The 14,444-nt window shown below is 40.1% G+C and overlaps 1 protein-coding gene across 2 annotated transcripts in view; it reads right to left on the reverse strand.

Annotated features, from left to right (window-relative positions):
* Positions 1–14,444, reverse strand: part of LOC117325039 (protein patched homolog 1-like) — a 40,565-nt gene that overhangs the window by 3,352 nt on the left and 22,769 nt on the right. The window contains exons 19-20 of one of the 2 annotated variants that reach the window (XR_004532118.1): positions 11,829–11,872; positions 268–391 (exon numbers count right to left, since the gene is read on the reverse strand). Coding sequence is in view for 1 of the 2 variants with exons in the window: in XM_033880942.1 (XP_033736833.1) it covers positions 268–391 (124 nt within the window). In the remaining variant the exon portion in view is untranslated. The remainder of the gene's footprint in view (positions 1–267; positions 392–11,828; positions 11,873–14,444) is intronic. The other variant, XM_033880942.1, reaches the window with a different exon arrangement.

Genomic DNA, 14,444 nt, shown 5'->3' on the forward strand with positions numbered 1-14,444 from the left:
AGGAATGATATCACCGACAAAACGAACATGTTCTCATTGAGTCAATAACATGCTTAATATGAAAAGAAAGCAAAATTTTAACTTAACAATAGTGTGTTTGACACTCTTGACTAATTTCTAAACACCTCTATCAAGATCTGCTCTAAATAAGCACTAGGTAAAAAAGTAGCATTGAATGATCACAGCTGTTACACCACACAAGTTGTATGGATTAGGAAGTGACAGGTGTAACGTGTCGCACTCCGCGACTGTTGGTTGAGTCCTTACTTGTGGGGCGGCGCACAACCTCGGGACTGTAATCAGGTGGTGGCTCCGCTCTCCCCTTAATGCCTTCCGCGGAATTGTAAAGATGATTTGATGAAGGTGGTGGTTTTGACAAATGGAGATCGTGCTGCAAATAGAGAATAAAAGCATGAATAACTGATAAATAATATACATTTCTAGACCCAATGTTCTCTCCCAGATCTGTGTTTAATAGATAGTATTATGCATCGTTCCCTCCATGTCTGTAGTGTTTGTTCCCTGTTAAACATATTTCCATTAGTAATAAGACATAATTAAAAGAAATGCACTAGATAGTCTTCAATTACCAGTTGTGGTAAAGGTACAAAATATGTGTTAAATGATGTAATGTAAACATAGTATCAATTATACACGCAATGGTAATCAACACCATAACTTTTAAATATAAAAACAAACATATTTTGAATAGCTTGGCAAAGTGAATTGGTTCAACATGCCAACAACTCATTCAAGTGTTGATTGACAAATGTACAGGAAACGTGTATCAAGATTATGATATTAAATACATAAATTATCAGAGATGAAGTAGTTTCATTCCTTGGCACTAAATCTGGCTGTAAGGTCATTAATAAGACCTGTACATAACCTTTTGCTACCAAAGTGGGGAAATGATTAAAGTAGCACTGTAAGAAACTTTTCATTACGATATGTACAGTGTGACAGGACATATCTGTTTACTGTATGGTGTATGGCTGTACAGTCTTGTTTCTTGTATGGTGAATGGCTGTACAGATCTGTTTTGTGTATGGTGTGTGGGTGTACAAATCTGTTTACTGTATGGTGAATGGCTGTACAGATCTGTTTACTATATGGTGAATGGCTGTACGGATCTATTTTGTGTATGGTGTATGGCTGTACAGATCTGTTAAGTGTATGGTGTATGGCTGAACAGATCTGTTTTGTGTATGGCTGTACAGATATGTTTTGTATATGGCTGTACAAATCTGTTTACTGTATGGTGAATGGCTGTACAGATCTGTTTACTGTATGGTGAATGGCTGTACAGATCTGTTTACTATATGGTGAATGGCTGTACGGATCTATTTTGTGTATGGTGTATGGCTGTGCAGATCTGTTAAGTGTATGGTGTATGGCTGAACAGATCTGTTTTGTGTATGGCTGTACAGATCTGTTTTGTATATGGCTGTACAAATCTGTTTACTGTATGGTGAATGGCTGTAGAGATCTGTTTACTATATGGTGAATGGCTGTACAGATCTGTTTAGTGTATGGTGTATGGCAGTACAGTCTTGTTTCTTGTATGGTGAATGGCTGTACAGACCTGTTTTGCATATGGCTGTACAGATCTGTTTTGTGTATGGCTGTACGAATTGTTTTGTGTATGGTTGTACAGATCTGTTTTGTGTATGGCTGTACAAATTTGTTTTGTGCATGGATGTACAGATCTGTTTTGTGTAAGGCTGTACATATATATTTTGTGTATCGCGTATGGTTGTACAGATCAGTTTTGTGTATCGTGTTTGGCTGTACAGATCTGTTTTGTGTATGTCTGTACAGAATTGTTGTGTATTGCTGTACACATATGTTTTATGTATGGATGTACAGATCTGTTTTGAGTATGGCTATTCAGATCTGTTTTGTGTATGGCTGTACAGATCTGTTTTGTGTATGGCTGTACAAATCTGTTTTGTATATCGCTGTACAGATATGTTTTGTGTATGGCTATATAGATCTGTTTTGTGTATGGATGTACAGATCTGTTTTGTGTATGGCTGTACAGATCTATTTTGTGTATGGCTGTACAGATCTGTTTTGTGTGTCGTGCATGGCTGTACATATATGTTTTGTATATGGCTGTACAGATCTGTTTTTTGTATGGCTGTACAGATCTGTTTTGTGTATCGTGTATGGCAGTACAGAACTGTATCGTGTATGGCTGTACAGATCTGTTTTGTGTATGGCTGTACAGATCGGTTTTGTGTATGGCTGTACAGATCGGTTTTGTGTATGGCTGTACAGATACGTTAAGTGAATGTAATTAGTGAATGGATGTACAAGTCTGTTGAGTATTTGGAGAATGGGTAGGGTTAGCTAATATCATGCAGTAGTTGGTTTTTGACATCAGCATTGTTGAAGATAGTATGCAAATGTCTACTATTATTAACTTAGTCTGATTGACAGAAGGCATGTTTCTCAGGAAAATGACAAGCTGTTTCCTTTTCACTATTTACCTATATATCTTACATGTAGTAAAGCATGTTGTTCTAAATATATATTTTGCAAATGATATACTATATGAATAAGTAAACGTCTGCACTTTGATAGACAACATTGGCGGCCCCTAAAGCTGTAACAGTTCTGCTACAGACTTGCCAGCCATAACACCTGTGACAGTAATGTACATGCTGGCTCTTATAACCGTTCTGTACAAGTCATGCCAGCCCTTATAACTGTTCTATACTTGTCTTGCTTGGCCTTAGAACTGTGACCGTTCTGTACAAGTCATGATGGCCCTTATAACTGTGACCTTTCTGTACAAGTCATGCTGGCCCTTACAGCAGTGACCATTCTGTACAAGTCATGCTTGCCATTATAACTTTGACTGTTTTGTACAAGTCATGCTGGCCCTGATAACTATGACCGTTGTGTACAAGTCACGCTTGGCCCTTTTAACTGTGGCCGTTCTGTACAAGTCTTCCTGGCCCTTATAACTGACCATTCTGTACAAGTCATGCTTACCCTTATAACTGTGATCATTCTGTACAAGTCATGCTGGCCCTTATAACTGTGACCGTTCTGTACAAGTCATGCTGGCCCTTACAGAAGTGACCGTTCTGTACAAGTCATGCTGGCCCTTACAGCAGTGACCGTTCTGTACAAGTCATGCTGACCCTTATAACTTTGACCATTCTGTACAAGTCATGCTGGCCCTTACAGCAGTGACCGTTCTGTACAAGTCATGCTGGCCCTTACAGCAGTGATCATTCTGTACTAATCGTGCTGGCCCTTATAACTTTGACCATTCTGTACTAGTCATGCTGGCTGTTATAACTGTGACCGTTCTATACAAGTCATGCTGGCCCTTACAGCAGTGACCATTCTGTACTAATCGTGCTGACCCTTATAACTTTGACCATTCTGTACTAGTCATGCTGGCTGTTATAACTGTGACTGTTCTATACAAGTCATGCTGGCCCTTACAGCAGTGACCATTCTGTACTAATCGTGCTGACCCTTATAACTTTGACCATTCTGTACTAGTCATGCTGGCTGTTATAACTGTGACTGTTCTATACAAGTCATGCTGGCCCTTACAGCAGTGATCATTCTGTACTAATCGTGCTGACCCTTATAACTTTGACCATTCTGTACGAGTCATGCTGACCCTTACAGCAGTGATCATTCTGTACTAATCGTGCTAGCCCTTATAACTTTGACCATTCTGTACTAGTCATACCAGCCCTTACAGTTGTGACAGTTTTGTACAAGTCATACCAGCCCTTACAGTTGTGACAGTTTTGTACAAGTCATACCAGCCCTTACAGTTGTGACAGTTTTGTACAAGTCATACCAGCCCTTACAGTTGTGACAGTTTTGTACAAGTCATACCAGCCCTTACAGTTGTGACAGTTTTGTACAAGTCATACCAGCCCTTACAGTTGTGACAGTTTTGTACACGTCATGACAGCCCTTACAGTTGTGACAGTTTTGTACACGTCATGACAGCCCTTACAGTTGTGACTGTTTTGTACAAGTCATACCAGCCCTTACAGTTGTGACAGTTTTGTACAAGTCATACCAGCCCTTACAGTTGTGACAGTTTTGTACACGTCATGACAGTCATTACAGTTAGGACAGTCATGCTGGTTATATAACCTCTGGAAGAACTCAGTATCTCATTGTTCTGGATATAATGAATTAGGTTTATCAAGAAAGGACATTTAGTTATGTATCCACTTTGTAAAATTATTTATAAATTATACACTCCTAGCCTAAATTTCTTTCTAATTATTCATTATGTTAACGTTTGTAGGTTAACTCATTCAGCCTATTACATTCAATGAAATAAGAATAAATTTGCAACGCTCAGGTAAAAATCTTGAAATTAAATTCATTTTTGGTATTTTAATTAATAATTTATTTTTTTTATTTATTGAAAACTTAAAACAGTGTGTTCAAAATGATAGAAAGACCAACTGTTAACATATATGTTATTGAAATTAACTGTGCTATCAATTTTTTACTTGAACATGAATTACATTATCATGTAAGACTACATTTTAAACTGTATTAAAATGAGTGTTATTTTTATTTTGCTGTTTACTTTCAATTGATTTTCACTTAAATAGTGTATGCTTGTTATCTTATTAAAGGCTACAGTTTGAAACTAACATAACTCAATTGACCATTTTACCTGAACTTTACAAATTACCTAGTATATAGACTTACTTCAAACATCATTTGATGCTGATATTGGACATTCCATTTAAATACAATAAAGTATCTAATAAGCATTGAATAGTCATGGGTGACAGATAAGCAGAATGAAGTCCATCAGAAAACAAACTTATTTATATATCACATGTATCATTGGGTTAAAGAATTACATCAACATGCAGGTAAAAACAACAGATACAACTAATTAAGAAAGTAAAATGACATGCAAACAGACATTTGAATAGAAGTAAAGTGACCAGAGCTAACATAGGTATACCCTATCCCCTAACCCTAAGTAGTATATCCTACCCCCTAACCCTAAGTAGTATATCCTACCCCCTAACCCTAAGTAGTATATCCTACCCCCTAACCCTAAGTAGTATACCCTATCCCCTAACCCTAAGTAGTATATCCTACCCCCTAACCCTAAGTAGTATATCCTACCCCCTAACCCTAAGTAGTATATCCTACCCCCTAACCCTAAGTAGTATACCCTATCCCCTAACCCTAAGTAGTATATCCTACCCCCTAACCCTAAGTAGTATATCCTACCCCCTAAACCTAAGTAGTATATCCTAACACCCTAACGCTAAGTAGTATATACTACCCCCTAACCCTAAGTAGTATATCCTACCCCCTAACCCTAAGTAGTATACCCTATCCCCTAACCCTAAGTAGTATACCATACCCCCTAACCCTAAGTAGTATATCCTACCCCCTAACCCTAAGTAGTATATCCTACCCCCTAACCCTAAGTAGTATACCCTATCCCCTAACCCTAAGTAGTATACCATACCCCCTAACCCTAAGTAGTATATCCTACCCCCTAACCCTAAGTAGTATATCCTACCTCCTAACCCTAAGTAGTATACCCTATCCCCTAACCCTAAGTAGTATACCATACCCCCTAATCCTAAGTAGTATATCCTACCCCCTAACCATATGTAGTATATCCTACCCTACCCCCCCCCCCCCCCCCCACCTTAACCCTAAGTAGTATATCCTACCCCCTAACTCTAAGTAGTATATCCTACCCCCTAACTCTAAGTAGTATATCCTACCCCCTAACCATAAGTAGTATATCCTAACCCCCCCCCCCCCCCCCAACCCTAAATAGTATACCCTACCCCCTAACCCTAAGTAGTATATCCTACCCCCCTAACCCTAAGTAGTATATCCTACTCCCCCCTAACCCTAAGTAGTATACCCTACCCCCTAACCCTAAGTAGTATATCCTACCCCCCTAACCCTAAGTAGTATATCCTACCCCCCTAACCCTAAGTAGTATATCCTACCACCCTAACCCTAAGTAGTATATCCTACTCCCCCCTAACCCTAATCAATATATCCTACCACCCTAACCCTAAGTAGTATACCCTACTCCCTAACCCTAAGTAGTATATCCTACTCCCCCCTAACCCTAATCAATATATCCTACCACCCTAACCCTAAGTAATATATCCTACCCCCTAACCCTAAGTAGTATATCCTACTCCCCCCTAACCCTAATCAATATATCCTACCACCCTAACCCTAAGTAGTATATCCTACCCCCTAACCCTAAGTAGTATATCCTACCACCCTAACCCTAAGTAGTATATACTACCCCCTAACCCTAAGTAGTATATCCTACCACCCTAACCCTAAGTAGTATATCCTACCCCCTAACCCTAAGTAGTATATCCTACCCCCTAACCCTAAGTAGTATATCCTACCTCCTAACCCTAAGTAGTATACCCTATCCCCTAACCCTAAGTAGTATACCATACCCCCTAACCCTAAGTAGTATATCCTACCCCCTAACCATATGTAGTATATCCTACCCTACCCCCCCCCCCCCCCCACCTTAACCCTAAGTAGTATATCCTACCCCCTAACTCTAAGTAGTATATCCTACCCCCTAACTCTAAGTAGTATATCCTACCCCCTAACCATAAGTAGTATATCCTAACCCCCCCCCCCCCCCCCCCCCCAACCCTAAATAGTATACCCTACCCCCTAACCCTAAGTAGTATATCCTACCCCCCCTAACCCTAAGTAGTATATCCTACTCCCCCCTAACCCTAAGTAGTATACCCTACCCCCCTAACCCTAAGTAGTATATCCTACCCCCCTAACCCTAAGTAGTATATCCTACCCCCCTAACCCTAAGTAGTATATCCTACCACCCTAACCCTAAGTAGTATATCCTACTCCCCCCTAACCCTAATCAATATATCCTACCACCCTAACCCTAAGTAGTATACCCTACTCCCTAACCCTAAGTAGTATATCCTACTCCCCCCTAACCCTAATCAATATATCCTACCACCCTAACCCTAAGTAATATATCCTACCCCCTAACCCTAAGTAGTATATCCTACTCCCCCCTAACCCTAATCAATATATCCTACCACCCTAACCCTAAGTAGTATATCCTACCCCCTAACCCTAAGTAGTATATCCTACCACCCTAACCCTAAGTAGTATATACTACCCCCTAACCCTAAGTAGTATATCCTACCACCCTAACCCTAAGTAGTATATCCTACCCCCTAACCCTAAGTAGTATATCCTACCACCCTAACCCTAAGTAGTATATCCTACCCCCTAACCCTAAGTAATATATCCTACCACCCTAACCCTAAGTAGTATATCCTACCACCCTAACCCTAAGTAGTATATCCTACCCCCTAACCCTAAGTAGTATATCTTACCCCCTAACCCTAAGTAGTGTATCCTATCCCCTTAACCCTACATAGTATATCCTACCACCTAACTACCACCTAACCCTAAGTAATATATCCTAACCCCCCCCCCCCCCCCTTACCCTAAGTAGTATATCCTATCCTCCTAACCCTAAGTAGTATATCCTATCCCCCTAACCCTAAGTAGTATATCCTACCACCCTAACTCTAAGTAGTATATCACACCTCCTAACCCTAAGTAGTATACCCTACTCCCTAACCCTAAGTAGTATACCCTACTCCCTAACCCTAAGTAATATATCCTACCTCCTAACCCTAAGTAGTATATCCTACCACCCTAACCCTAAGTAGTATATCCTACCCCCTAACCCTAAGTAGTATATCCTACCACCCTAACCCTAAGTAGTATATCCTACCCCCTAACCCTAAGTAGTATACCCAACTCCCTAACCCTAAGTAGTATACCCTACTCCCTAACCCTAAGTAATATATCCTACCTCCTAACCCTAAGTAGTATACCCTACTCCCTAACCCTAAGTAATATATCCTACCTCCTAACCCTAAGTAGTATATCCTACCACCCTAACCCTAAGTAGTATATCCTACCCCTAACCCTAAGTAGTATACCCTACTCCCTAACCCTAAGTAGTATATCCTACCTCCTAACCCTAAGTAGTATATCCTACCCCCTAACCCTAAGTAGTATATCCTACCACCCTAACCCTAAGTAGTATATCCTACCCCCTAACCCTAAGTAGTATATTCTACCCCCTAACCCTAAGTAGTATACCCTACCCCCCCCCCCCTAACCCTAAGTAGTATATTCTACCCCCTAACCCTAAGTAGTATATCCTACCCCTAACCCTAAGTAGTATACCCTACTCCCTAACCCTAAGTAGTATATCCTACCTCCTAACCCTAAGTAGTATATCCTACCCCCTAACCCTAAGTAGTATATCCTACCACCCTAACCCTAAGTAGTATATCCTACCCCTAACCCTAAGTAGTATACCCTACTCCCTAACCCTAAGTAGTATATCCTACATCCTAACCCTAAGTAATATATCCTACCCCCTAACCCTAAGTAGTATATCCTATCCCCCTAACCCTAAGTAGTATACCCTACTCCCGAACCCTAAGTAGTATATCCTACCCCCTAACCCTAAGTAGTATATCCTACCCCCTAACCATAAGTAGTATATCTTAACCCCCCCTAACCCTAAGTAGTATACCCTAACCCTCAGTAGTATATCCTACCCCTTAACCCTAAGTAGTATATCCTACCTCCTAACCCTAAGTAGTATATCCTACCCCCTAACCCTAAGTAGTATATCCTACCACCCTAACCCTAAGTAGTATATCCTACCCCTAACCCTAAGTAGTATACCCTACTCCCTAACCCTAAGTAGTATATCCTACATCCTAACCCTAAGTAATATATCCTACCACCCTAACCCTAAGTAGTATATCCTACCCCCCCCCCCCCCCCCCCTAACCCTAAGTAGTATATCCTACCCCCTAACCCTAAGTAGTATACCCTACCACCCTAACCCTAAGTAGTATATCCTACCCCCTAACCCTAAGTAGTATATCCTACCCCCCTAACCCTAAGTAGTATATCCTACCACCCTAACCCTAAGTAGTATATCGTACCACCTTAATCCTAAGTAGTATATCCTACCCCTCCCCTAACCCTAAGTTTTTGAAGTTTGATCAAAATCCTTCCAGGAATGAAGCCACAACTACAGCGTTGACAAGGATTTCCTAAAAACCATAATATTGACCATGATGCAAGAACCCTAAAAACTTGAAATTATTTATCAGATAAATACAAAGTGATTACTTAACACTGTGCTCCCCCTTCCATGCTAAAGTGGGAGTTTTCAATCTGTAGATAAAGTTCAAATCCTTTCAGAAACAAGAGGCCCAGAGGGCCTGTATCGCTCACCTGGATTTCATGAGATATGAAACAAGAATGATGATTAAGTATATTTGTCACTGGTATTGCTATGTCAATATATCATAGGCATTTTATATGGGTACGTGAGGATTTTATGTGCAAAAATGCATTAATCGATGAAATAAAATTAACTTTTGGCACAACTCCATAGGGATGCTACCACACAAATGTGAGTGATATCCATTGCTTAGTTTCAGAAAAGAAGTTGTTTAAACCAATTGACCCCTTTTGACCCCGCCCTCTACACCCCGGGGGGAGTGGGGGTCAATTCCTTCTTTTATAAAATTTTGAATCACTACCCAAAAGGATGCTAACAGGCAAATATGAGTGCTATCCCTTGCTTAGTTTCAGAGAAGAAGTTGTTCATATCAATTCAGCCAAATTGACCCCTCTCGGCTCAGGCCCCCGGGGGGTCAGCCTCACCATTTGTACAATTTTGAATGCCCACCCAATAGTGATGCTACCAGTTTATGTTTATATCAATTCTGTAAAACTGACCCCTTTTGGCCCCACCCCTCAGACCCCAGGGGGTCAGTCCCGTCATATGTACAATTTCAAATTCCTACCCGAAGGTGATGCTACCAGTAAAATATGAGAGATATCCATTGTTTGGTTCCAGAGAAGAAGTCAATTATATGAATATAGCCCGATTGACCACATCTGGCCCCGTTTATATCAATATAGCTAAATTGACCACATTCAGCCCAACCCCTCAGGCCCCTGGGGGGTCAGCCCCATCATTTGTACAATTTTGAATCCCCATCCCATAATGATGCTACCAGGCAAATATGAGCGATAGCCATTGCTTGGTTTCAGAAAAGAAGTTGTTTATATCAATATAGCCAGATTGACCCCTTTTGGCCCCGCCCCTCAGGCTCCTGGGGTCAGCCCCATCATTTGTACAATTTTGAGTCCCCTACCCATAGGGATGCTTCTGACCAAATTTGGTCAAATTCTGATGTGTGATTATGAAGAAGAAGTCAATTGTTGACAGACGGACGGACGACAGACGGACGGACGGACGACGGATGCAACAGTATGGCATAAGCTCATCTTGGTCCTTCGGACCAAATGAGCTAAAAACCATGTAAACGTCCTCACGTATTCTTCAACAAGATCCCATAATATTGCCCTACCCATCAAAATGATCTTACATTAATCAAAATGTCGACTTGACATACACTAATGAAAACACTAATGAAAAATAATCAATGCTTCTCGGCTAATCAGGAAATATACTGCTTAATTAAAATATTAATATGCAGCACATATCAATAAAAGCATGATATATCAAAATTAGATAACATTAATAAATAATATAAAATAAGAACAACATACAATATCAAAAGTTAACTCCGAATAACACTTGTATATGTTAGAGTTAAATATACGCTTCCATTTTCTCCAGTCTGATTCAAAATGCCCTTCAGTACTTTCATTTCGACTGCTATTGATGTATTTTTGGACTTTGATATTAATCCATACATTGAAATAAAATAACTTTTATTGAACATTGGAAATTGTATACGATGATGTGATTGTTATGATAAACTGGGGTATTGTTACATTAGTGATCCGATCATACCTTATGTGATTAGATGATATGATTGTTTGTTTACGACGACAATGACGTCAATAATAATGAGCCAAACAGGTAAATGCTTGAAATTCAATGAGAGTGAGTGGGTGTGGAAAATAACATTGATGTCATTTATGTATACTTTGTAAAAGTCTTCAATTTTCTAACACTTTCTTACATTGTCTGTATCCCACTGACAAACATAAAGTCTAACGAAGATGAGGTTTTTAATCAGAAATACTCAATTTGCCACCTTGCTTGATTGCCATGTTTATTAATCTATACCATGGAAAGCATTGTTTAGATGAATGGGTAAAGGAGAACATGCATTACAATATCATTTCATGCTACATAGTTTCTCAAACACAGAAATTACAAACAAAATAAACAAGAGGCCTAAGGGACCTGCATCACTCACCTGGATATTTCAGTTCAATGATCATAGGAAAATACTTAGTCTAGTAGCAATTAAAAGTATAACTCTATTTTCCCTATTGGGCTCTGCCCCTCCTGACTTAGGGACAGCGTCACCATTTATGCAGGATTTGTTTCCGTTCCCCCAAGGATGCTTATGATCACTTAGAGCAAAAATCTATTCAGTACTTTATGACTAGAAGCGATTGTAAGGATTTATCTCGATTTCCCTTAGTGGGCCCCACTCCACTGGTCACAGGGAGGCCAGAGTCACAATTTATGCAAAATTTGTTCCCCTTCCCTAAAGAATAATCTTGACCAAATTTGGTCAAAATAATTTAGTCCTTTACAACTAGTGGAAATTGAATAGAAAAATTGATAACAAGACGACAGATACCATGCCAAGGCTCACCAGTTCTTTGGACCAAAGGGGCTAAATATTCCACAAGTGTAACTCAACAGTGAAAAAGAAAAAAGAAAAATTCACCCATTCAATCTCTATGAGCTCATCTACTGCTTGGTGTCTCCAACCTAAAGATAACAGTAACATTTACACATTGATTGATATAGAAGAATAGCACATACTACTGGATGTCTCGGACCTAGAAAGACAGCACTACTGCTGGATGTCACAGACCTAGAGAGACAGCACTACTGCTGGATGTCACAGACCTAGAAAGACAGCACTACTGCTGGATGTCACAGACCTAGAAAGACAGCACTACTGCTGGATGTCTCAGACCTAGAGAGACAGCACTACTGCTGGATGTCTCGGACCTAGAGAGACAGCACTACTGCTGGATGTCACAGACCTAGAAAGACAGCACTACTGCTGGATGTCACAGACCTAGAAAGACAGCACTACTGCTGGATGTCTCGGACCTAGAGAGACAGCACTACTGCTGGATGTCTCAAACCTAGAGAGACAGAACTTACTGCTGGATATCTCCGACCTAGAGAGGCAGCACTACTGCTGGATGTCACAGACCTAGAGAGACAGCACTACTGCTGGATGTCTCAGACCTAGAGAGACCGCACTACTACTGGATGTCTCAAACCTAGAGAGACAGAACTTACTGCTGGATATCTCCGACCTAGAGAGGCAGCACTACTGCTGGATATCTCCGACCTAGAGAGACAGCACTACTGCTGGATGACTCAGACCTAGAGAGACAGCACTACTGCTGGATGTCTCAGACCTAGAGAGACAGCACTACTGCTGAATGTCTCGGACCTAGAGAGGCAGTACTACTGCTGGATGTCACAGACCTAGAGAGGCAGCACTACTGCTGGATATCTCAGACCTAGAGAGACAGCACTACTGCTGGATATCTCAGACCTAGAGAGACAGCACTACTGCTGGATATCTCAGACCTAGAGAGACAGATCTTCTGCTGGATGTCACAGACCTAGAGAGGCAGCACTACTGCTGGATGCCTCAAACCTAGAGAGACAGCACTACTGCTGGATATCTCAGACCTAGAGAGACAGCACTACTGCTGGATATCTCAGACCTAGAGAGAACTGTAACACATTGATATACAGAAGAGTACGTCTACAACACCACAAATTGAAATTTCAACATCCTCAAACTGATATCACAATGCCAAAGTGCCCATAAGCGGACAAAACAACACCATATTGCCCATGTACTGATATTATAACACCATATTGCCTACTAACTGATATTACAACACCATATTGCCCACTAACTGATATTACAACACCATATTGCCCATGTACTGATATTACAACACCATATTGCCCACTAACTGATATTACAACACCATATTGCCCACGTACTGATATTACAACACCATGTTGCCTACTAACTGATATTACAACACCATATTGCCCACGTACTGATATTACAACACCATATTGCCTACTAACTGATATTACAACACCATGTTGCCCACTAACTGATATTACAACACCATATTGCCTACTAACTGATATTACATCACCATATTGCCTACTAACTGATATTACAACACCATATTGCCCACTAACTGATATTACAACACCATATTGCCTACTAACTGATATTACAACACCATATTGCCCACTAACTGATATTACAACACCATATTGCCCACTAACTGATATTACAACACCATATTGCCTACTAACTGATATTACAACACCATATTGCCTACTTACTGATATTACAACACCATGTTGCCTACTAACTGATATCACAATGCCAAAGTGCCCACTATGTGATATTACAACACCATATTGCCCACTAACTGATATTACAACACCATATTGCCTACTAAATGATATTACATCACCATATTGCCCACTAACTGATATTACAACACCATATTGCCCACTAACTGATATTACATCACCATATTGCCCACTAACTGATATTACAACATCATATTGCCCACTAACTGATATTACAACACCATATTGCCCACTAACTGATATTACAATATCACAGTGCCCACTAACTGATATTACAATATCACAGTGCCCACAAACTGATATTACAACACCATATTGCCCACTAACTGCTAAAACAACACCACAATGCCAATTAACTGACATTACAATATGTCAGATCAAAATTTCAATGTCCTTACACTGACATTAAAACACCACAATTTGAAATTTCAAAGTCCCTTAAATGATTTTACAAGCCAAAGTGCCCATTAAGGGACATTACAATGCTACAAGGGTCAGACTCAAAGGATTGAGTGAAGTTGACCCTGAGAAGTGGCATATAACAGGAGTTAAAGTTAAAAAAAAATTACATTCATTTTTAAGATAAAATTGGGGGGATGGCACATTCCTTGACAAGTCCAATGGTGCAGACATGTACAGAAATGATCTTGGTTAGATAATACAATAGGTTGTTAAGTGTTGTGGGGGTCGATTCTCAGACACAAATAAAACACAGCACACAAATGAGACTTGGCGTTAGTGATAACTAGAGTAGGTCGAAGATATTACAAGAGGAGACTGACATGTTACCGGATGTAAACAATGTATCACGATATGGCGGACACAGGCTCACACATATAACTTCTGATTCAGGGTAAATAAAAGGGAAAAAATCAATAATATTAGGATAACCAATGAGAATAACATC

The sequence above is a fragment of the Pecten maximus genome, chromosome 4, assembly GCF_902652985.1.
Source record: "Pecten maximus chromosome 4, xPecMax1.1, whole genome shotgun sequence".
NCBI lineage: Eukaryota > Metazoa > Mollusca > Bivalvia > Pectinida > Pectinidae > Pecten > Pecten maximus.